The sequence below is a fragment of the Dysidea avara genome, chromosome 7 (genome assembly GCF_963678975.1).
Source record: "Dysidea avara chromosome 7, odDysAvar1.4, whole genome shotgun sequence".
Lineage (NCBI taxonomy): Eukaryota > Metazoa > Porifera > Demospongiae > Dictyoceratida > Dysideidae > Dysidea > Dysidea avara.
In genome coordinates, this window is record NC_089278.1 from 32,107,826 (window position 1) to 32,133,183 (window position 25,358).

Sequence of the window (25,358 nt, forward strand, 5' to 3'; positions counted from 1 at the left end):
ACACTGTGAAAACATTGTTATATGTTTTAAATCTATTGGAACTACGAGGTATATGGCACTATTTCAAGTAATGCACGGGTATTTTTACGTACCGCAGTATGGCGGTGAGGCTATATTCAGCATTGAAGGAACCTGGTATCTGTGGTTTTGTATGAATTGCATGGCATGAATTGCATAGCATTGTACTTTAAGGGGAGCTAGATATGAAGACTCTGGAATTTAATATGTGTTGATGGCTTAGTGGTGATACAAGCCCATGCCCCAAGTAAACATGCCACTCCACAAGATCTGCTAGCAATAAACTTAAAAACATACAGCTAACAAACAAAGCAACATTTAGCGTAAAGCATCAATTATCGGAATACAAAGAAGCAGAAACTGTAAATTTGTAGGTGAATATCGCAGGAACAAAATCTTTACACCAAGAAAAGTGCTAGAAGCTCCTCTACCAAGTATTCAAATTTCAAGCACATACCAGGATTATTGATGGGGTTACACACACTTAACCTTCTCACCGCCACAACCGCCATATGGCGGTTTTGATATATAAACGCCTGTAGCATCACACTCTGTAACTTCAGTCGAGTGTTTTAGTAGCCCCTGCGCACTTATCCTGTAGTGGGCACACCCTTAAGTAAACTGGAGCAGGGATAACCGGTCTCTCGTGCACTATTGTGCGGTTAGATGATGTAATCATGCTTTTTCAGACCATCGATAACAAGCATTGTAGACAATTCTTTGAAATGATAATGGCACTACTAATAAAGAGAACCAGTAAGGAGAGGGATTATATAGGTTGGAGTGGTGTGTTGCTACTTTTGTATGCCTCGAAACAATGACCTCGTGCTTGTATGCGCATGCGCACTTGCTCATATGCTGGGAAACCAGACTTTGAGATAATCGCTTCAACTGCGAACTGGTTAGTGATGTTTATTGTGTCATTATAAACAGTACTAGCCTGTAAAGTAGTGTAATTTCACATTTGGTGTCGTTTAGATCAATTTTCGTACTTTAAAGTTATATAATGTACTTGTGGTTGCTCTTGTGTAAACAACAACTTCATAATCGAATTCCTTGTTTTATTGCGAGTAAATTAATATATAGTTTTATAGGATTATATGGTATGATGTGTAAGTTATAGCAGTTTTGAAACAGTAGATTGGAGCCTCTACAAATTTGGCGGTGAAGGTTTTACTCTAGTGGTGTGCGATATATCAAAAAAATATCGATATCGCGATAATTTGTCGATATCGTTAATCGTATCGATTTCCATACTACTTTAGTAGACTTCGATATTATCGAAAAATCCGAGAATGTTTCGATAAATCAAGAGCATTTAGTGTGTGATTGTGCAATCACGCTAGAAATGAAGGTTGGTTCTGTACAATCTAGCCACTTTAAAAGCTTGTCTACCAGTTTTCTAGGCTTAATATTAGTTCTATGCAATAGTTTTGCAGTGTAAATTGTATTTGAAGCATATTTATAAATATCGGCCGCCCACGTAGTTACTCCACCCACTGAATTTAAAATTATCGAAAATTGAATCGAAATTTTGATATTTACCCTATTATCATATCGATATCGTATCAAAATGAAAATCCTGATATCGCACACCACTAGTTGACTCACAAAGGTAATTCTCATTTATCGGTACATGTACTTATTATCTGCACCCCATTAAATAAATAAATATCGGCATTCCAACAAATTCCTATCTGCAAGTCACACATACATTACCTGCACATGCCACACTTTCACTAACCATCCCTGAAAAAATCACAATAAAAATCTTCATGCTATCAAGATATGAATATTTAAGCACACCATGTAAGTATGCAACAACTGTTATAAGACGCAATATGGACAAATCAGTTCTATTCAATGTTTGTCAGTCAATAATTTTGTGTAGCAGTCTTCACGGACCCATTATTGGCACACACAGCTTACCCACTAAAAATCTGTCTCTTCAGCCTCATACGTACAGAAGCACGGTTACTATTTTCCATTAAACCATCTTACCGCTGACCTACATAGTTAGGCAAGCTGACTCAATTTCATTATCATCATCATTGTCATCATCTTCATAGTCTGATGTCACCTGTCACTTATCAACATTATTAACAACATTGTTTTGCCTTTTGTAGGACCTGGATTCTTGTTCTTTATTCCTAGCAGCTTTTTTCCCCCTTTTTCATCAGCCTCTTCTTTTTTCAGCTTCTTCTGCTTTTTCTAGCTGCTGCTTCATCTTCTTTGCTCTCTGGAAACCTTCCATGCTTCTTTCTCTTCTTTCTACTTTCTTTTCTTCATGTTCAAAGATAATATTTGGGTGCACTTCTTACTAGTTAGAATCCTTGCACCAGTCACACAACTAGAACTGGATGTTTTTTGCTTCACTGGCACATACTGCACCAAGTTCTTACTAATGTGCTTCAATTTCCTTCATGCTCAGGAGGAGAAGGCACAACAGATTGTTCACCAGAAGGTCTGACCGGTTGCTCTGGTAGATTGTCTTTTACATGGAACATCATATCATGTCTTGGCATCTCCAACAATGTATTATCTGCAGGTGTTGGAGACACGTCAATACCTTGCACATCAGTTTACTCTCCAGACAGCCTGGCTGGTTGCTCTGGTAGATAGCCTTCCACAGAGAGTACCATGTCTTGTATCTCTAAAAAGCATTATCTGGTGGTGAAGACATGTCTTGCCTTTGGTGACTCAGCAGATACCTTGTCTTCTTGCTGTTCTACAGCTAAACAAGTAACAGTGGATGAATTTGTTAATCGAAGTCTGACTGTGAACTTTCATTGAAATAGCAGCCAAACGTGGAGCCTTAGATGATGATAGTTCCTGAAAATGGTCTGGATGTCAGTCTTTAACCAAAGCAAGTACTGGGGATCAGGAATATAAAATTTATTTTCATATCGTCTTTCAAAACATTTTTCTTCCACAGAAGTAAAGATTGGTACTAAAAGTTCAACATCTGTGGTACTAGTAGGAGCAGCTTGGCCACCAGCTGGACATACCCAGGGGTTGTTTCCAGGGATTTCAGGAAACACCTTTGGATTTTACACACTACTTGAAACAGTAGGAAATTGAAACTTCAGGATTCCAGGATCCGGAATCTACCATGGAACAGGACACATTTTAAATTTTAATCTTAGTTGAATAATAGTTTTTCACATGCATGACAGCAACACTAATAGCATTGTTGTGAATGATGATTTGGTGAAAAGATCGAGATACTCTAACGAAGCAGTCATTCTATATAAACTACTCTAATATAACAGTCACTTAGCTGTAATGGAAACTCCTTTTCACAATTCCTGCGTATGCCCCTAGCCAGTGTGGTTAGCTGTTGAAAGTTCAGTTGTTCTATGTGACATGCTTTTGCTTGCCCCATAATCAAGTGCTTTGGGTATATACCAATCCTTTTATTCTAAATCCAGACACTGTCATTGTGGGTATCATGGTATTGTTTCATACCTCATATGAAAAATGATTACTTTATCATGGTTCCTTTGCAGAAACCTATGATAAAATCATGCCAATTTTGCTTTAATGGTTGAAATACACTAGCATCAAGAGGCTGGCCATCCAATATAGTAACAATGGTATGCCTGCTACCGCGTGCTCAAAGAGAAGTTAACTAGCTATCCTATAAATAACTTAGTATCTACTCACCCTGTATCACTCACGTCATATCATATGCCAGAGACCTCTCCTTTCATCCATTCATAGGTCATGCTTTATGTATCAAATATCATGTATGGAGTACGGCATGTACAGTGGCACTGACACAGTCTATCACTGTACCCTGACTTCTGTTGCCTGATGTCTACAAGATACCTTCTTTTGTCCTCTCCTGACAATGACCTTGGGTGGCCAGTGATCCAATGGCATGCCAATTTTGTCTATATTGTTGTATACTTGGCTCAGACTATTTAACAGCTTCTCCTTAGTCTTCACATATTTTAGCATTGCAAAGTACTCTGTCATTGTTTCTTCATTCAAGCATTCCATCTTTACAAACAACATTTTCAGCTATAGTTAATACTACTCTTTTCTTATCAAGCCTTTCTTTATATCAATGTTTGTCCTAGTATGTGAAATAGTTTTACTGCCTCAGTCGTCTTCAAATGTCCGTGTTTAACTGCATCAATGGGAATTCATATCTTGATCTCTTCATTTAACCAGGTGCCAAATCCATTGTTAATGTAGCTGGAGTAGACAAAGACTGTGGTCAACCTCTACATCGCTTCCCACCTTGTGCAGTTCCTTGAGAACTCCATTATACCTAGCAGGTTTAATATCACTGCTCTATAATGTGTTTAAACATGTAATGTAATTTATTGCAATGCAATAAATTAAAGTTAACATACCTTGGTGTGGGTATAGAATAAATACAGTGTAAACCTAGCTATGTACCATACCACAGTAAACGAAGGCCAACATCCTTTAGTGATAAACTAGCCTTTCGGGTAAAGTCAGCAACACAGACTCCAGGAGATGATTGCAAGGTCCATTAGAGCATTGTACATTAGCAGAATAGCCCAGTGCTAACACTTGTTTCAGGTTAAAACGTGTACCAATCTTGTAGGATACATGAAACATGATGGCATCATAATGATCATCGTATAATAAAGTAGCTTGACAGGTTTAAGATCACAAGCTCATGCCATAGCGTATGACGTGTTTGCAGGCAGTAAACTTTTCCCTCCCTTCCACCCGAAACCATGTATTAAGTATAAATTATGCCAGTACATCTATTGTATGCACTTTGCCATGTATAAACATTGAACCTTTGTATGTATAACTTAGATACATTATTTACTTAGTTGTTGTGCATCCAATTACTGATGTTGAACTTAGGTACACATACATAGTCGTAAGTTAAACAGCAACTGAGGACCAAGGGCAGGTGGATGAAGTGCTAATTATCTGTGCATGGCCAAACCAAATATATTTAACTTATATGATTATTCAGTGGTTGCTGCTATCATGTTGTGCATATATGGTGCATTGCTGTAATCTTGTACTAATTGGAAGACATATATTATTTGCCTCATGGTCAACTGTAAACTGTAAATCCAGTTATGTATATTGCCATATCCACAATGCTTATCTGCGTGGCTTGTGCAAAAGTTAATGCACCCTACTCCAACAATTTCCTCAGTTGCCCTTTCCCCAAAGTACTTGCATTGTATATAGATATCTGTATGAATGTTATTTGTGTTTTGTGCTGTTATGTACACTTCATGGCAATTGTACAATGTTATGTGGTAGATGTTTGCATGAGTGTTCGCTTGTTTGGTGTTGTTGCATACACTTTATGGCTTTGTGGAAAATGTTATTGTGCTTAGAATAGGGCAAAAGTAGGCAATAGAGCTAGGTGCAGTGGAAGGGTGGTGTGTATAGCTAGGAAAGTACTATATAGTCATGTGTATTTTATGTATGCACATATATTAAATACATGGTAAGTGGTGATTGCACCTGGGGATGTGCACTGCTCGAATATCCCGTTTGGGGTGTTGCCACACCAATCAGCATGTTAACATAACATTAAATACAAAAATTGCCTGTAACATCTTCACCACACATGTGTTTGCCAAAACAGGATCTGTAATTTATAATAATTTGCACAGAACTATTCCAGTCACTTGTGCCAGTAATTGAGTTCAAGATGCCAATAACGGAGTAGTGCCAATAATCGAGAGTTTATGCTAACTACCAGTGAGATTTGACTCAGCCATCAAAACACAGCTAATCAATACTTTTAGGCAATATTTTTAATGGATAACTTGCACAGTTTTCATTTCATTTATCCTTGCAGTACCTGTTCAAACCATTCCCAGCCATCAAACTTTAGATTTGATTCCAAGAGTGCCACACAGTTTATATGTTTGTATTGTTTTGCTATAGCAGGTAGTTGAACAGCATATCAAGAAAGAGTAAATGTTTTCTGTGCTCACAGTGACATGTTTAATTAATCGGTATTAGTCCTTACAAATTTTACCAAGGAATTTCAGAGGAATACCTATCCATGCAAAAAAAACAAAACAGCCAAGCTGTATAAAAAGGGTGTGGCATTTAAAAGCAAAGTTGAGAAATAAAAGGTGGCAGCCATGAAATGGCTGCAATGATGTAGATGATAAAAAATTTTAATGGCTTTGTACATTAATAAAATTTATTATCATCAACATTATTGCAGCCATTTCATGGCCGCCACCTTTGATTTCACAACTTTTTTCACCCAGGCTTTTTGATGGCCGCACCCTTTCTAGACAGCTTGGCTGTTTTTATGTGGATTTCACTTCTTGTAGTTTAAATATAAACTGGCTTTGAGGTTTGTTTTTGATATGACAAACTAGTGCTCTTACCAATACAGAAAAATAGCTACCTACTGATCCGATGCTATAACCAATTTGTACTAATATAATTTATATTATATAATACAATTTTGTGCTTGCTTGTTCATGGCTCTATAAAGTTGTAATATATGTGTAGTGCCTGTATTCATTTACAATACTGTTTTATAACAAAGTACATTCCTTCCAAGTTAGGTATACTATTTGTCTATTAAGAGTTTGCAGTTGTCGCACATTTTATTAGCATAGCACTTATTATGATGATTATGATGATGACGATTGGCACAAATAGGTCCGGTCTTAATAGTAGTATACTATCCCACCAATCTGTGCCAAAATGGCTATAATATCGGCTTTGATTCAATGGAATAGTAGAGAAGTTGTAATAGTATTGTATTACAGGGTTTATTTGATTACTTTTGTAAAGCTGTAATAGATCGCAGATTTTTTGAGGATTTCTAATAAACACACAGAGAATATTCTAGAACAATCTAGACTTTCCATTGTTAGATCATTGAAATTATGAACTTGTACTATACGTATTGAGTAGATTATAGCTAGAATTTTCATTTATAACAAAGTAGAAATTAAGTTAGGTGATCAGCCGTGATAGCAACTGCTCAACGGTTAAGGATTTGCATGTTCATTATGGAGGTTCCTGGTTCGAACGATGGTAAGACATTTTTCATGCACCTTTTTTACCTTACAGTGACTGTTTTATTACAGTATTTCAACCCCGCGATTTACAGTTGCTTGGTTTTGCCTAGCTGTCAATGCGATATCTTTTAAACCACAAAAGGTTTGAGCTATAATTGTAAACCTATACATATACCAATTTTTAAGTTATTCCCATAAGCAGTTTACCCTGTAAGCGTGACAACAAGTTGGCCTTTTTTAATGCAAATAATCGTACGTGATTATGCTGCAATACACTCTTAAAGTATACCAAAGCTCAAGACAATTGAACTATGCATTTGCATTTTATAATGCTTCTTGTAAAGTGTGCGAAAAGAATAGTCTAACCCCCCCTCCTCCCCCAAGTCCCCTAAATGAAGAAAGAAATGAAGAAATTAAGCCAGATTTTGAAGGCTTAGACCAACAATTGTAAATTCCTTGATTCCCGTCCTAGTCAGACAAAAAAAATACCATGCGGGCGGGCAGCTATTATTTATTATATTGTTAAAATCTATTATTTTATATCCTTCCCATTAACTCCAAATTCCTTTTTTTCTCTCAGATTCAGGAGAGCTAGATTCAAGGTTAGTTGTGATTTGAAAGATTTTACTAAAATTCAAACCTCTAGAAAGTTAGATTTGAAGTGTTGCAGTGTTTCCTGAGCAGCCAGAAAGACATTTTCATATAGAGCTGCTGGGTTTGCTATGCTTGTAGTGACACGTGCTAGCTAGTACTGTACTTACTAGCTTGACTTTATCATCAACTTCAACAGTACGAATTTTCCGAATGTTTCACACATTATTAACAGATTGAGAATGGGACTCGTGCATCTCAATGTCCTACTTGAAGAGATTCACTGCTAGTATTAGGCCAGATTCCATGCACAAAATAACATCAGAAACTCACATCAGAGTCCACCTATCCACTAACCTAGTCTTCATCCCAATGACACAACCACACAACTGAACCCCCTGCCAGTATTAATATTTAGGTCACATGACTATCAAATGCAATAATAAATTTGCATGCAGCTCTAAAATTACCATGCAGCAGCCGGGTGACAGGAAACAAGGAATCTACAATTATTGGCTTTATATTTCACAATTGCGTTACTCAAAGTTGGTATGTGGGGTGTTGAAGGTGGAGGGAATTTGCAGTATAAAAATGATTCCAATCCGAGAAGGGAGCATGGAGCTACGTGTGCATGAAAATCGTGGGGTTTTTTTCTTCCTGTAATATACTCAAAATGTGGCGTGTCAGCTTTCTTGGCCGCACGACATACTACTGTGTGTCTTGATACAAGAGTCTTAGTTGCAAAATTATTGTGTTGCTTAAGTTTGCTTGAAGATAAAGTACACTCTTTTAATTGTACAAATTTTGCATTGATGGACGTGTTTATTATAACATTACATATACACCACCAAAGTAGAAACTTGCTAGTGATCATAGCTAGGTATTTTTTAAATTAATGGAATCAGTTATGTAAAATAGAATAGCAATTGCTATAACCTCTTTGTGTGGCACTTTTATTAGTATACTGCACCAAGCATCTACAATCATTTGAGGCTTTTATCATACAAAATGAACAATTCTTGAAGCATTTGCCAAATCTATATACTCATTATCCAGATAACTACCGTAGAGTCTGGTTGTTAAGCGAACGTATGTATTAAGGGCATATTACCTGTTAAGCGCATACCTGTTTCTCGTACTTAATGATGGTTGATACATTAGGTTGCAAAATAAAGTTTACGTTTCGTAATCGTAATTACAGTGTGATTACTAAGTAATTACCATGTTTGTACTGTAATTACGTTTTGACCGTAATCTGTAATTATGCAAAAAAGTAGTTTTTCACCAGCCATATATACAATATACTCATAGTTACCAATAGAGCATAATTCGTAATTACGCTTTGTAATTACGCTACTACAGCGTAATTAAAATTACGAAACGTTAACTTTTTTCTGCAGTCTACTGTAAATGCATGTGGACGAACACGAAACTCCAACATAAGATGGAGGAGCTATACAAGAGAAGAAATGCTAGAGGTTTGCTAATAGTGTATAGTGCAAAATTTCATGAAGTAGAAAGCCAAATTATGTGCCTTTACTACACTGACTAAGCGAAGCAATCTTCTCCACACGAAGGATTCAGTACACTAAAACTGGACTCAAAATATTGGCATATCTGTAACGACTGTAATTCACACCTCCCTAAGAGAGAGTGAATCCATAAATAATCACGATGAGGTTTAATTATTAGGCGCATGCGCTTAACAACTATATGTTGATCATAAAATTTTTTTCAGGAACTTTTTTAGGCATATGTACCTAACAACCAGACTCTAAAATACTTTATTTGCAGTTTATTATGATTTTTAGTTTATTGGTCACTATCTTTTATTGTTGACCTTGTGAATGAAATTAGCATATTAAGGTATGTCAGTGAAATTATTGCTACCTTTATCACTTTTAAAGACCCAAGTTCCCAGTTTCTCTTATGTTGCAGCCTTTAACAAATGAAGTTGTTTAAAGGTGTTGAAATGGTCACTTTGCTAATGTTATATTGATCAAATTGCTAGTGATATGGTGTGTTATTTAATTATAGTTCGCCTTGTTAATGGTCCAACTAGCTATGAAGGTAGAGTGGAGGTGTATCACAATGGTGAATGGGGTACAGTGTGTGATGATGGATGGGACTTGAATGATGCACAAGTTGTATGCAGTGAACTGGGTCTTGGTAAAGCAGTTAATGCTGCACACTCTGCATACTATGGACAGGGTAGTGGTCCTATCCGGCTTGTTTATCTACTTTGTGCTGGTAATGAACAAACAATTGGAGACTGTACACACTTAGGATGGGGAAATCATAATTATTATTGTGATCATGGTGAAGATGCTGGTGTGAAATGTGCTGGAGGTATGTGTTTATTTTGCATTATCTTTATTACACATTATTGATGTTGAATTTATCCCTGTGTTTACATTATACAGCACATCTAAAATGTTGACTTTGCTGTTTAGCTACACTGTATGCATAACTTATATGAAATGATCTGATCATTCTTGTTTTGTGATTAGTTATTTTTTGTCCAGCTAATAATTTGTGTAACTGCTATATAGTCATGAAATTTTGTACTCACGTAATATTTTGTGAAATACATAATGTTTAATGGTAGAGATAAGGCTTGCATTTCTGTGCTATCATAAAATGTTGACTGGGAATCCAGAGTGATATTCTCAAATAGATTTTGTAAATGGTGAAAAGGGCTTTGTAGAAGCATTTTGTTTTGCTTTGAGGTGCATTTGAACTTTATCCTATCCGACCAGCCTGATTGAAGATAAAAGAAAACAAAGGTGCAGAGGGCACACATTTGTCGGAACTCCCAAAAAACACATGCCACTGATGAGGTTGTTATTGTGGCATAAAATGGTGGCCATACACTGCTTCATTTGGCCTCCAGCATTGTGACTGTGGTCAGGCTGGCAGACAAATATTTGAGTTTTGGTGTTTTTTTAATTCTGTATCTGGCCTGCTGTAAGTGTTTTCTTGTTTTTAATCAGTGCTGTATTTGATGTTAGATGGACTATTATTCCGTAAAGGTGATTTGTGTCTCGTAAGATGTCTCTAGAATGATTTTAAAGGAAGAATTTTAGGTGGTGCACATCAGTTCTGGGGTGATCCCTACTTATGATCACAACTTTGAAATGAAATTACTGTTGACTTCAAATATTTGGAAACAAAGTTGTTCCTTCAAACAAGACCTTACCATGTTTTAATGGTGTAAAGTAATACCTTGATTAAATCAGACAAGAATAATGAATTTTCAATATAAAAAATGGTCATAAAAGTCACCAAAAGTCTAATATGTGATGGCACCATATCCAAAAATGAATGACATCGGAAGCACAGTCTATGTGCCAAGTTTGATGCTTTTCTCACAAAGTGCACAAAGTGGTATGCTAAAAGCCATAATGGTACATTTTATCACTACTTCACTCTAAGCTATAACATATTAGCAAGAGTCTTATTATGGACTCTTGATATTGGTTACTGTATGTGACTGAAGTTAAGCTAATGTCCTTTGGTTAGTGTTTCTTATTGTCATGAAAGTAAATAAAATTCTTACACTCGTATGTTACATTGTGATTACTGTTCAAAAAGCAACACATCTGTTTTTTTTTCCTTTTGTCACCACTCATATCATACAGTACGATAGTAACTGTATAGTAGGGACCACGAAGGAGTAGGCGTGGCCCACAAAATAACATCACCCAAAAACCAGCCTCAATTTTCCCTTATGACAATGAGGCAGTATTTGTAAGGTAAAACTAAGCCCAAACAAGCTTTCAGATCAACCCGAAACGCTTTCAACAAGTTGCTACGGAATTTAAAAAAAATTTTATTCGACGGAATTTTCTACTGACTAACTAAGTAAGTAAGTAACTGACTGACTGACTGATGCCTTCAGACAAGCGTAACTCGATAACGGCTAATGGTTTTTTCACTCTTCGACGTCACTTCTGCCCGACAGGTGCCTTTTGGCATACTGCAGTACGTACAATGCATTCTTCATGGACTTACCAGTGTCCTCCTTTGTGTCCCATTCATCTTTGCTCACAGGGAAATGTGTTGATTTGGCGCGAGCACGTGATGGCTTCCCTTCGAAACGGAAATCGTCCGTATTTTTCATAGTGGCTATTTTGATTGCAGAGGTGCTTTTCAAACAGTTCTTGATTCGTATTGCAGTGTAACGGGTTGAACATAGCCGACAGCGAAGCGTAATGGATACTTCACCTTTCAGACGATAATTAATAAAATTGGGGTGCGGCACCATTTCTTTTGGTATGCGTAGATTTTAGAAGTGTTTCCAGGAAAGTTCTTGATTCAAAATGCTGTGTAACGGGTTGAACATAGCTGACAACGAAGCATAATGGATACTTCACTTTTCAGACGATAATTGATATAGCACGGGCGCGTCGCGGTGCCAATTCAGATACAGTATGCGTGGGTTCACCAGTCATAATAAAATTATTTACAAAAAAATTAACAAACAAGTACACAAAAGTATTTGGAATTTTCAACTAGAGTAGGGACCATAGCACATCGATAAAAAGTACTGAAACAAGTTGGAGTAGTCCATGACAGTAAAACAATAAGAAGTGTTATATCCCTACTGTGCATTTCCGTTATGGTATCTTGAGCACAGTAGGGATATAACGCTTCTGATTGTTTTACTGTCATGGACTACTCCAACTTGTTTCAGTACTTTTTATTGATGTGCTATGATCCCTACTCTAGTTGAAATTTCAAATTTTTTCGTGTACTTGTTTGGAATAAATTTTAATTTTCTCACATTTCATGTATATTACTACTATGTTAACACTCCCATACATTACTGTATGAGCAGTACCTTTTCTAGAAATGCTGTTCTAGAAAATCAATTTAATGTGTAGCTACACCACTACTTTTTTAAGTCTAGACCAGTAAAAGGAGGGAGATGATTTGCATGCTTGTCCAGCTAGTAAGCATAGGAGAATATATAAAGGCTATGCACTGTGTATGTAAGATACCTGCACCACAGAGCCAGAGGTACTAGGTATTGAGTGGAAAGCATTATGATAACATGCACAGAAAAAAAACTGTGTGTACTAGTTGAGTTAACTGTGTAGCCAGTGGAATAAGACTCGGTCCCCTCCCAAAACCCACCTCCTAGGATTAGGAGAATACATTGGAAAGATGTATGTATAAACCAATTACACAGTTATAAGAATGATAGTAAAATAAACAAACTTTATAAATAGGAAAACTTATGGTGTTGGATTATGGCATTAATTCTATCAGGGGAGGAAATACACAGACATTGAAGGGAGTCTTCTTTGCTAGACTTGAGTGCATTCCAAGAGTAGCTCTTCCATCCCAAGACTATGTTATATAGCATAGGGTGTAATAGTGCAGGGTTTCATTAGGATTGTTATGATGGCCTTAGAAATTCCTGTCATTTTAAAGTCAGGAACCCCCAGGTATTTTGCCCCCAAGTCTCATTCAATCAGAGCCACAATTTGTGGCTGAACCTGCACACCTACCAAAACAACCACCATCATCAGACAGTGGTTGACAAGTAAGCAATATCAGCTTGAGACAAATGGTTGATTGCAATTCTATTATTTACCAACCAATATTAACCCATGATGCACTGATGTCCATTGGTGACATCATGGAAATAAATATAGTGAACTAGTGGTACACCAGGTCAGGTCATCCAGGTAAAACGGGTCATATTTTGTCCAGGTCGTCTCGGTCTGATATGCTTTACAGTTTATCTGGGTACAACTTGGATTATATCATAATTATGTGAAATTAATAATGTTATATATTTAGTTTAATGATGTGGAAGTGTGTTAACATGTCATAGTCTAGTCATGCTGCAGCCCAGCTACTTTTGTGAGCCATGCCCACTTATTGGGATTAGTGTCTGGTGACCCAGTTTCAATGCTGTAGTGAACATCTGCAACTATAGTGGTCTTACTGTAAATCTAACTGTTCTGTGAGCTGTTTGTGTAGATGTTGACGTAAAATATAATTTAAAATGTTTCATGCTAGATAAGAAGACCTTACATCGGACCACATAGGAAAGACTTTATGCTAAGCTTTGTCAGCACTTTCATTAGCATAAAATGCATTGTGAAGTTATTCATTAGGTGATATAAAAGGAATGGTTTTACTGCATGTATGCAATATTGCATGTATAACAGAATAGCTTATCTGATAGTTAATGATCTACATCTCCTGCTGAGTTTTGTCAATATCATTTTATTGTAGTGCTTGCTACAGTAACCATGTTTGCTAAGAAACGCTGGATAGTGGTTAAGGCAACAATAGTGTCCGTGCAGCTATAGTTGTGTAGTCATCTAACTTGTTGCTAACTAGTTCAGTATAGCCTATAAGTGCAGCATATCAATGTGGTGACCATCTCTTGGCTAATATTGCATCTTCATTCAACATCAGCCATTTTTTTGCCACACACTTTCAGCTGTTTTGGCTGTAGATCTAGATCACTGTGTAAAGTTTCTTGATTGTGTACTATTTACATGAATATTATTTCACCTGTAGTTCGTCTTCGTCTTGTTAATGGACCAACCAGATATGAAGGTAGAGTGGAGGTGTATTACAATGGTGAATGGGGTACAGTGTGTGATGATGGATGGGACTTGAATGATGCACAAGTTGTATGCAGTGAACTGGATCTTGGTAAAGCAGTTAATGCTAGACACTCTGCATACCATGGACAAGGTAGTGGTCATATCTGGCTTGATGATCTACGTTGTGCTGGTAATGAACAAACAATTAGAGACTGCACACACTTAGGATGGGGAAATCATAATTGTGATCATGGACATGATGCTGGTGTGATGTGCACTGTTTCAGGTATGTGATTATCTTTGCAAAATGTTGATCAGTAGCATGAACAAGTCCCTGTATTTTATTAATCCTCAAAATGAATTAAATTTTCTCGTTAATGGGAAGTCTATTGGATTAGTGAATCACTTTCATTATAAATTATCAATAAATAAACACTCTAATTAAGTGGCCAGTAATGTACACTTTTATCAAACATATGGATCACCAATCAACATCAAGTCCAATTGATAATTCTGAAAGTAGTGATGAGAATTTACTGCAAGGCTGCATAATATGTTAGTAGTCCTTTAGAAGGTAATAATAGCAAATACTACAACCATGACAAACTTAAGCGGTATCAGCACAAATTGAATCACTGCATGCACCTCAATTTCTGTAGTGTTATCTTAACCCGTGTTACATAATTATGTACATGTTGATGTAATGATATAGGAAAATAAGAAATATGAATAAACATCATACAGTATGGTAGTGCTCTAGTAGGATTCATGAAGGTTTGCAGTTTCCAATGAATAATATTGACTAAACGCCAGCCTGTTCACAGTGCCTTGACAGTATTGATTAAGCTTAAAAGTGCCTTCAGTGTGACCCAAAACACTTCCATTAAGTCGTTGCGATAAAAATTATTTGTGGAAGTTTCTACTGACTGACTAACTGATTACTATCTGATACCTTCAGACAAGCATAATTCAATATCAGCTTAGGCTAACGGCTTGATTTTCTCAATGTTAGATTTCACTTCAGTCTGACAGATGCCTTTAGGCATACCATCATATGTACATGCAATGCATATATCACGGATTTACCTTTATATCCCATTTCTTTTCACTGACAGCATAAGGTGTCAAATTCTGGTAATGTACCAATGGCCTCATTTTGCCTATCATGTAAGAACAAAAAAATTTTTTTTTTTTTTTGCAAATTTAGCACTACATCTGTAAGAGTCAAAGTATGCAGATTGGTTCTGGGATAGCTTAACATATCATGTGTCATGCGTAGGGCTGTGTAATGGTAATTAAATACTCGAAAAATGTGTGAAACAGTTACATTGCTTATTACTAATTCATGTAGAGGATTGTGTTATGTCATACAATTATAGCCTCTTACATCTGGCATAGTCCTTTATTGCGGTGACACAAAAGTTTACTAATATAGTGAACTATGTTACAAAAAAATTAACAAAGAAGTGTAAAGAAAAACATGAAAGTTTTCAAGCAAATAGGGACCATCATCATCTGAAATGTAAATTTCATCGTTGGTTTAGCCATGCTGACTTGTTATTTATCATACAGTATGGTAGTACTGTATATTGAGATCATGGAGGTTTGCAATGTCTTATAAAAAATATTTAACCTCACATCACCTTCATAGTGCCTTGGCAGTATTGGTTAGGTATAATCAAGCCCAAAAGTGTTCTCAGTGTGACCTGAAATGCATCCAATAGGTGACTACAAAAATATATTCAGTGGAATTTTCTACTGACTGACAGACTGTCTGACTATGCCTTCAGACAAGTGTAACTTGATAATGGCTATATAGAGCTACGATATGAAGCTTTAAATTAATTCACTAATGACGCACTCATAATCATCACTGACTTGCGTATCTATAGAGAACATTACAACCTCATATCATCTAAATCTTATAAAACACTTAGATTGCTCCGATGTGTGTTTGGCCATACAATTGACATCTCTACGAAGAGAACTCTTTACTTAGCACTAGTAAGATCTCAGCTACAGTGGAACCTCAGTTATCTGAACCCCTTGGGACCAGGGAGTCTGAATCTCTGAAACTGTGCATAAAAATAACTTAATAGCATAAAGAATATTTTTTAAATTACCAGTATTTCAACTACCCTAATAGAACAGTCACTACTCTAATAGAGCAGTCATTTCTGTAGTTTAGTTAACTGAGAATCCGGATAAGTGGGGTCTGGATAACTGAGGTTCCACTGTACTTTACTTTATTGCTATTCCCTTATCCCATCTGTATGAGTCTATAGTTCTTTGTGATATCTCCACTCTTGAATGAATGCAGCACAGAATCTCCCAGCATCTATATTTCTAACTTCAACATCTGACTCTGTATGTTACATACTTATGATCACTATGACATAGCTACTTTTCTTTATTTAAATTTCCATCAGACTACTTTATTGATAGTCAGAAATACAAATTTGTCACCACTCCACAAGATCTGCTAGCAATAAACTTAAACATACAACAAACAAACAAAGCATCATTTAGCATAAAGCATCAATTATCAGCATACAAAGAACTGAAGCAAACACTGTACCTTGGTAGGCAAAAGAAAAACACTAGAAGCCCCTCTACCAAGTACTCAAATTTCAAGCACATCTGATTATTGATGGGGTTATACACACTTAAACTCACAAAGGTAATTCTCAATTATTGGCACGTGTACTTAATTATCCACACCCCATTAAGAGTAAATAAAGCTTCAAATATCAGTATTCCAACAAATTCCTATCTTTAAGATTACCCTATAATTTTGAAGAAAAAAAACCTACACATACCACACCTTTTACTTAACCGTCCCTGAATAAATCACAATAAAAATCTTACTACTATCAAGATAATTATGAACATTTACAACACACCATGTGATTATGCTTAAGTATGCAACAACTGTTATAAGACACAATATAGACAAATAAGTTCTCTTCAACATTTGTCAGTCAATACTTCTGTGTAGCAGTCTTCACGGACCCATCACTGGCACACACAGTTTACCTACTAAAAACCTGTCTCTTCAGCCTCATACATGCAGAAGCACACACAACATTAGTTGATACTTTCCATTAAACCATCTTACCGTTGACCTAGTTGGGCAAGCTGACTCAATTTCATTATCATCATCATTGTCATCATCTTCATAGTCTGATGTCCCTTATCAACATTATTAACAACATTGTTTTGCCTTTTTCAGGACCTAGATTCCTGTTCTTTATTCCTAGCAGCTTTTTTTTTCTTTTACCAGCCTCTTCTTTTTTCAGCTACTGCTTTTTCTAGCTGATACTTCTTCTTGCTCTCTGGCAAAACCTTCCTTGCTTCTTTCTCTTCTTTCTACTTTCTTTTCTTCACGTTCAAAGATAATTTGAGCACACGTCTTACTAGCTAGAATCCTTGCACCAGTCACACAACTAGAACTGGATGTTTTTTTGCTTCACTGGCACATACTGCACCAAGTTCTTACTAATATGCTTCAAATTTCCTTCATGCTCAGGAGGAGAAGGCACAACAAATTGCTCACCTGAAGGTCTGACTGGTTGCTCTGTTAGATGGTCTTTAACATGGGACATCAGATCTTGGCATCGCCAACAATGTATGATCTGCAGGTGTTGGAGACATGTCAATACCTTGCACATCAGTTTGCTCTCCAGATGGTCTGGCTGGTTGTTCTGGTAGATAGCCTTCCACAGGGAGTACCATGTCTTGCATCTCTAAAAAGCATTATGTCATGGTGGTGACTGTTCTATATCAGCAGATACCTTGTGTTTTTGCTGTTCTACAGCTAAAGAAGTAACAGTGGATGAATTTGTTAATCGAAGTCTGACTGTGAACTTTCATTGAAATAGCAGCCAAATGTGGAGCCTTAGATGATGATAGTTCCTGAAAATGGTCTGGATGTCAGTCTTTTAATCAAAGCAAGTACTGGGGATCAGGAATATAAAATTGATTTTCATACCGTCTTTCAAAACATTATACTTCCACAGAAGTAAAGATTGGTACTAAAGGTTCAGCATCTGTGGTACTAGTAGAAGCAGCTTGGCCACCAGCTGGGCATACCCAGGGGTGTTTCAAGGAATTTCATGAAACACCTTTGGATTTTACACACTATTCGAAACATTAGGAAATTGAAACTTCAGGATTCCAGAATCTGGAATCTATCATGGAACAGGACACATTTTAAACTTTAATCTTAGTTAAATAATAGTTTTTCACATGCATGACAGCAACACTAGTAGCATTGTTGTGAATGATGATTTTGATGAAAAGATCGAGATACTATAACAAAGCAGTCATTCTATATAAACTACTCTAATATAACAGTCACTTAGCTGTAATGGAAACTTCTTGATTATAAGGCAAGCAAAAGCAAGTCACACAGAACAACTGAAATTTCAACAGCTAGCCATACTGGCAAAGGGCATATGCAGGAATTTTGAAAAGTGATTTGGGTATATGCCACTCCTTCTAACTGTCATTGTGGGTATCATGGTATTGTTTCATACCTCATGTGAAAGGGGTGAAAATCATACTCGGTAACTACCTTACCAAAGTTCCTTTGCAGAAACCTATGACAAGCACCATGCCAATATTGCTTTAAAGGTTTAAATACACTAGCATCAAGAGGCTGGCCATCTAATACTAGTAACTGCAACTGTGTGTTTTAAGAGAAGCCAACTAGCTATCCATAAATAACTCAGTATTTACCCACCTTTTATCACTCAAGTCATATCATGTGCCAGAGACCTCTCCTTTCATCCATTCATGGTTCATGCTTTATGCATCAAATATCATGTATGGGGGTATGGCATGTCCAGTGGCACTGACACAGGCTATCACTGTAACCTGACTTCTGTTGCCTGGTTTTCTACAACATACCTTATTTTGTCCTCTCTTGACAATGACTTTGGGTGGCCGATGATCCAATGACATGCCAGTTTTGTCTACATTGTTGTATATCTGGCTCAGACTATTTAACAGCTTCTCCTTAGTCATCACATCTTTTAGCATTGCAAAGTACTCTGTCATTGTTTCTTCATTCGAGTATTCCATCTTTACAGCTTTTGGATCACTCTTACTTAAGTTAAGGTCACTTTACATGAAATGGTAGTATCACCCATTTGATAATTTGCTGTCTAGATCTGTTTTCAGCACGTCTTTCTCTCGAGCAACATTTTCAGCTATGGTTAATACCTATTTTCTAATCTTTTCTTATTCAGCCTTTGCCGTATCAACCAAAACACCAGCAAATACAAATTCTTCTCTGGTTAGATGAGGCTTGGGACTAGTGTTGTACCAATTCCCACTTTTTAGGCAAAACCGATATCCAATATTTTTACCCTATTTTACAGATAGTTAACCAATACCCAATTGTAGGTCTCTACTCAAGTTACACTTTGCATACTCTATTAAAAGTATAGCTGATGCTGTGAGGTTGTACACTTACCTCAACTCAAAGTTGCTAGTCAGACTAGTGGGCTAGGGCTCCAACCATCATTGTTTATTTTTATGGTTACCACAAAACATAAACAAATTACCTAAGTACATGCCAGAGCCTTTGACACCAGCCCTCCAGTGGGGGTACTGCAGCTGCTGAAACTGAATAGACTAATAATCTGTTGGCCACAGCCCATTACAACTGATTTCTGATTATGGTAAAAACAGATAATTATCAGCTACTATGATTTGATATTCAATACAACTCTACTTGGGACAAGGTTTTGTACCATGGACAACTTTGTGAGGTATTCTATCTCCCAATGTTTGTCATGGTATGCCAAATAGTTTTGCTGCCTCAGTCGTCTTCAAATATTTGTGGTAAACTGCATCGATGGCTGAATTCATATCTTAATCTCTTCGTTTAACCGGGTGCCAAACCCATTGTTAATGTAGCTGGAGTGGACAAAGACTGTGGTCGCGACCTCTACATCACTGTTCACCTTGTGCAGTTCCTTGGAAATTCTGTTATACCTAGCAGGCTTAACATAACTGTTCTATAATATGTTTAAATGTGTATATAACATTAAATACAATGCAGAAAATTACCTGCAACATCTTCACCACACATGATGCCACATGTCTTTGCCAATACAGGATCCATAATTGCACAGAAACTATTCCAGTCACTTGTGCCAATAATTGAGTTCAGGATGCCAATAATTGATTGGTTCCAATAATCGAGAGTTTACACAAATTACCAGAGCTCAACTTGACTCAGCCATCAAAACACAGCTAATCAATACTTTTGGGTAATATTTAATGGATAACTTATCACGATAACCTGCACAGTTTTCATTTTATTTTTCGTTGCAGTATCTGTTCAAACCATCCCCAGCCATCAAACTTTGAGTAGGTAATGTAATAATGTGTTGTCTGGCCACTGGTACAAGTTACCAGCAAACTTTTGGTTTTTTTATCACCATAAGGCTGTGAGGTTGGTGGGATCAGCAGTTCAGATTTGATTCCAAGAGTGCCACACAGTTTACATGCTTGTGTTGTATATTGCTATAGCATGTAGTTGAGCAGCATATAAAAAAAAGAATAAAAATTAATGTTTTCTTCATGTTTTGTGTTCACAGTGACATGTTTCATCAGTATTAGTCATCATTTTACCAAGGAATTTCAGAGTGATACCTATACAAGAATTTTATATAGTTGCAAAATTATTTTGTTGCTTAACTTTTGCTTGAAGATAAAGTGTATTCTTTATAATTGTACAAATTTTGTGTTGATGGGCATGTTTATTGTAACATTATAACACCACCTAAATAGATCATATAGCCAAGTATTTTTAACTTATTGGAATCAGTTATGTAAAATAGAATAAGCAAATGCTATAAACTCTTTGTGTAGCACTCTTATCAAGACTCACGGTAGTGAGTCGTACGCACGGCCAGTAAAGCAGAAACGCGCAGCAGACAATAAATGAAGCAACCGCTACATGTGAGGATTTTACAGAACAAACATCAAATTCAGCTTGCCTATAACGCACCTGTCATTTACACTATCCCTCTGAAACTCTAGAGTTAAACTCATCATATCACTAGTAACTAGCACACAAGCAGTGAAGCAAATCCACGTTGACTGTTTCGAGATCGAGATTGCCGACATCAAAGGGGAGGTTTGGTTGTTTTGTTTTGTTGTTTTTTTTGCATGGAGTTAGACACAACCGCAAGTGTATTCCTTGCATTCCTTTGTGAATTCTGAACATTGATTGTCCTGCTATTGCTTCCATGTTCTCCCAATCGCCGCCTTTCCTGATTGGCCGCCTTTCCTGCAATGCTATGAACAAAGGAAAGGCGGCCAAACTCAAACTATTTATTGCTATCAAAGAATCTATACACTTTTCTTTCTTGATAATCACATTTGAGTGGCATTTATGAAGATGCTCACACACTTAAAGACTAGCAGCATCACATAGTTATCATTAATAGTTTAACAATAATATTGTATTATCTGATTAATATTTACAACTTGCATACCTCACACATGGCCGCACCATGATATCATCACTTTTTGTCGCAGTTAAGGTTACAGAATAGTTTAAAATGTGTGGGCGGAACAAATTTAAAAATCTGCTTTAAACCAGGCAGGGATAAATAATTTCAACAACTGTGTTGTGTTAGCAATAAAAATAATTGTGCTTGTTTGTTTTTACTGTAGAACAATGACTGTTCTTGGGTGTGTGGTCCACAATAGAACAATGTTTTATAAAAACCTGCAGCCAAAAACCAGACTAAGAGATTAATGAATTCTTATAATTTCAACCCAAGTGACTAAACAACTAAAATATCTAGGTCCTGTGGAAGTGATTTTTTTAGTTACTGGTTGTATAGACGTTTTATTGAACTTTTAGTAGTTTTTTCGAGTGAAACAAGCTCTTTGAAGGCTTGTATCTGAGTCACTGGGAAGAAACACACCAAAAATGCTTCCACAGGACCTAATAAATTTAATATACAGTGTCACTATGCCCCAGAAATGCCAATAGAGCCTACAGTTTTTTACGGGCTGGCTTACTTGTGTTACTACAACAAATTGTAGTGTTCCACCTGCCTCAAACTACACTGTAGCTTTATAAAAACATTAAATACAAAGGGCTTCACCTTTATTTAAAACTTTTCACGCTGCTAGACTGGTTTTATGGGCTTCTCAAAAAGTATCGATAGGCATTCAAAATTTTGAATGATTGCCCATGACTATACACAGTAACCTTCTCTGCTTTACTTGGACGCGCACTTCTATAAGCTGTTTTGAATGAGATTTAGTATACTGTACCAAGCATTTGGTGTTTTTATCACAAAAAGTGAACAATTCTTGAAAAGTTTGTCTGTTAGTACAAATCTGCATACTCATTATCCAGATAACTATTTTAGTTGCAGTTGATTATTATTGGTCACTATCTTCATTGTTAACCTTGTGAATGAAATCATCACAACATAGTAAGACATTTAGTGAAATTATTACTACCTTTATCACTTTTAAAGACCCAAGTTCCCCAATTTCTGTTATGCTGCAACCTTTAACAAATGAAGTTGTTTAAAGGTAATAAAATGGTCACTTTGCTAATGTTATATAATTATCCTTATTATTTATCAAATTGCTAGTGATATGGTGTGTTATTAAATTATAGTTCGTCTTGTTAATGGACCAACTAGCTATGAAGGTAGAGTGGAGGTGTATTACAATGGTGAATGGGGTACAGTCTGTGATGATGGATGGGACTTGAATGATGCACAAGTTGTATGCAGTGAACTGGGTCTTGGTAAAGCAGTTAATGCTAGACACTCTGCATACTATGGACAAGGTAGTGGTCCTATCTGGCTTGATTATCTACGTTGTGTTGGTAATGAACAAACAATTGGAGACTGTACACATAGAGGATGGGGAAATCATAATTATTATTGTGATCATGGTGAAGATGCTGGTGTGAAATGTGCTGGAGGTATGTGTTTATTTTGCATTATCTTTATTACACATTATTGATGTTGAATTTATCCCTGTGTTTACATTATACAGTACATCTGAAACACATGCCACTAGTGAGTTTGTTATTGTGACATAAAATGGTGGTTGTATGCTGCTTCATGTGGCCTCCTGCCTTGCCACTGTGGTCAGGCTGGCAGGACAAAAACTTGAGTTTCAGTAACTTTTTTTAAAATTAATATCCATTGTTTTCTTGCTTTTAATGCTTATTGATGTTATTGGACTAATATTATGAGATTTTTGTCACGTAAGAAGTCTCTAGAATGATTTTTAAAAGCAGCATTTTTAATTAGGTGGTGCACATTACTTTTGATCCCTGCTTATGATCATAACTTTGAACTGAAATTACTGTTGACTTCAAATATATGGAAACAAAGTTGTTTCTTCAACAAACAAACCTTTTATTTGAAACCATGCTTTAATGCTGTAAAGTAATACCTCAAGTGGATAAAGTCAGACAAGAATGATGAATTTTCAATATAAAAATGGTCATAAAAGTCACCAAAAGTTAAATAGTCGATGGAAAAATGAATGCCATTGGAAGCGCAGTCTATGTGCCAAGTAAATTCTTTTCTCACAAAGTGCATAAAATCGCTGTATTTGTGTGCTATGCAGCTCAACTAAAAGCCATAATAGTACATTTTATCACTACTTCACTCTGAGTTCGTTAATAGCAATTAACATGTTAGCCATGTTACTGAAATTTAGATGAAGCTAATGTCCTTGAGTTAGTGTTCCTTATTGTCATGAAAGTGAATAAAATTCTTACACTCGTATGTTACATTGCGATTACTCTTTAGTAAGCAACACATCTGTTTTCTTCTCTTGTCACCACTCATATCTGGAATAAATTTTAATTTTTCACATATTACTACTATGTTAATGCTTCCATACATTTCTGTGCACGCAGTACCTTTTCTGGAATACTGTTCTGGTAGATCAATGTAATGTGTAGCTACACAAATACTGTTAGATTAAGTCTAAACAAAGTTAATTGAGGGAGATAATTGTGCATGCTTGTGTGGTAACATCAAAGCTAGCAAACATGGGAGAATATATAAAGGCTATGCACTGTGTATGTAGGACATCTGCACCACAGTGCTAAAGGTAGTAGGTATTAATTGGAAAACATAATGGAAACATGTGCAAAAAAATATGTGTGTATGGGTTGTATTAACTGTGTAGCCAATGGAATAAAACTCTGTCCCTTCCCAAACTCCACTCCCTAGGATTAGGAGACTACATTGGAAAATAGTGTGTACAAACCAATTACATTTCTATAAGAATGATAATAAAATAAACAAACTTTATAAATTTATGGTGTGGGGTTATGGGATTAATTCCATCAGGGGAGGAAATTCTCTTTGAAGAGAGTCTTGCGTGGTAAGACTCAAGCCCAGTTTTTTTTTCCAAACCAAGAGTAGCTCTTCCATCCCAAGACCTGTTGCAGGAGATCAAGTCATCGCTGGGTGTGGGATTTTTTTCTGCATTCTTCAACGTTTTAGTTACATGTTTCAGACTCCCTGTATTCACAGGCTGCTCATAGCCTTCTCACAGGTCCCTAGTGGGGTAGCATTTAATAAAACTAGTTTGAGGTGTGATAGTGCAGGGTTTCATTAGGATTGTTAGGATGACCTAGAAATCCACGTGGTTTCAAAGTTGGGAACCCCCAGGTATTTCACCCCCACGTCTCAGGTCATCCAGGTCCACTGGGTCACATTTTGTCCAGGTCGCCTGGGTCTGATCTGCTTTACAGGTTATCTGGGTCCGACCCTGATTAGATGACATGTGAAATGAATAATATTATATAATTTAGTTTGATGATGTTAACATGTAGTCTAGTCATGTTGCAAACCAGGTACTTTTGTGAGCCATTTTAGTGACTAGTGACCAGATTTCAATGCTGTAATCATCTGCAATTATAATGTTCTTACGATCTAACCTTCTGTGACCTGTTTGTGTAGATGTTGTCATAACATATAGTTTAAAATGCTTTATGCTATATAAAAAGACTTTAAATCATTTATTTTGTTGAACACAAAGGAAAGACTTTATACCAAGCTTTGTCAGTACTTTCATTAGCGTAAAATGCATTGTTAAGTTATTCATTAGGTGAAACAAAAGGAATGGTTTTCATCTATACAATATTGCATGT

The 25,358-nt window shown here is 36.4% G+C and overlaps 2 protein-coding genes across 2 annotated transcripts in view; both read left to right on the top strand.

The window, feature by feature from the left end:
• Positions 1 to 13,945, top strand: part of LOC136261180 (CD5 antigen-like) — a 91,631-nt gene extending 77,686 nt beyond the window's left edge. Inside the window, exons 5-6 of the mRNA XM_066055153.1 lie at positions 9,687 to 9,965; positions 13,869 to 13,945. Of these exons, the coding sequence (XP_065911225.1) occupies positions 9,687 to 9,965; positions 13,869 to 13,945 (356 nt within the window). The remainder of the gene's footprint in view (positions 1 to 9,686; positions 9,966 to 13,868) is intronic.
• Positions 13,946 to 14,137: 192 nt separating this feature from the next.
• The window catches only part of LOC136261181 (uncharacterized), a 156,029-nt gene continuing 144,808 nt past the window's right edge, over positions 14,138 to 25,358 (top strand). Inside the window, exons 1-2 of the mRNA XM_066055154.1 lie at positions 14,138 to 14,474; positions 22,851 to 23,162. Of these exons, the coding sequence (XP_065911226.1) occupies positions 14,138 to 14,474; positions 22,851 to 23,162 (649 nt within the window). The remainder of the gene's footprint in view (positions 14,475 to 22,850; positions 23,163 to 25,358) is intronic.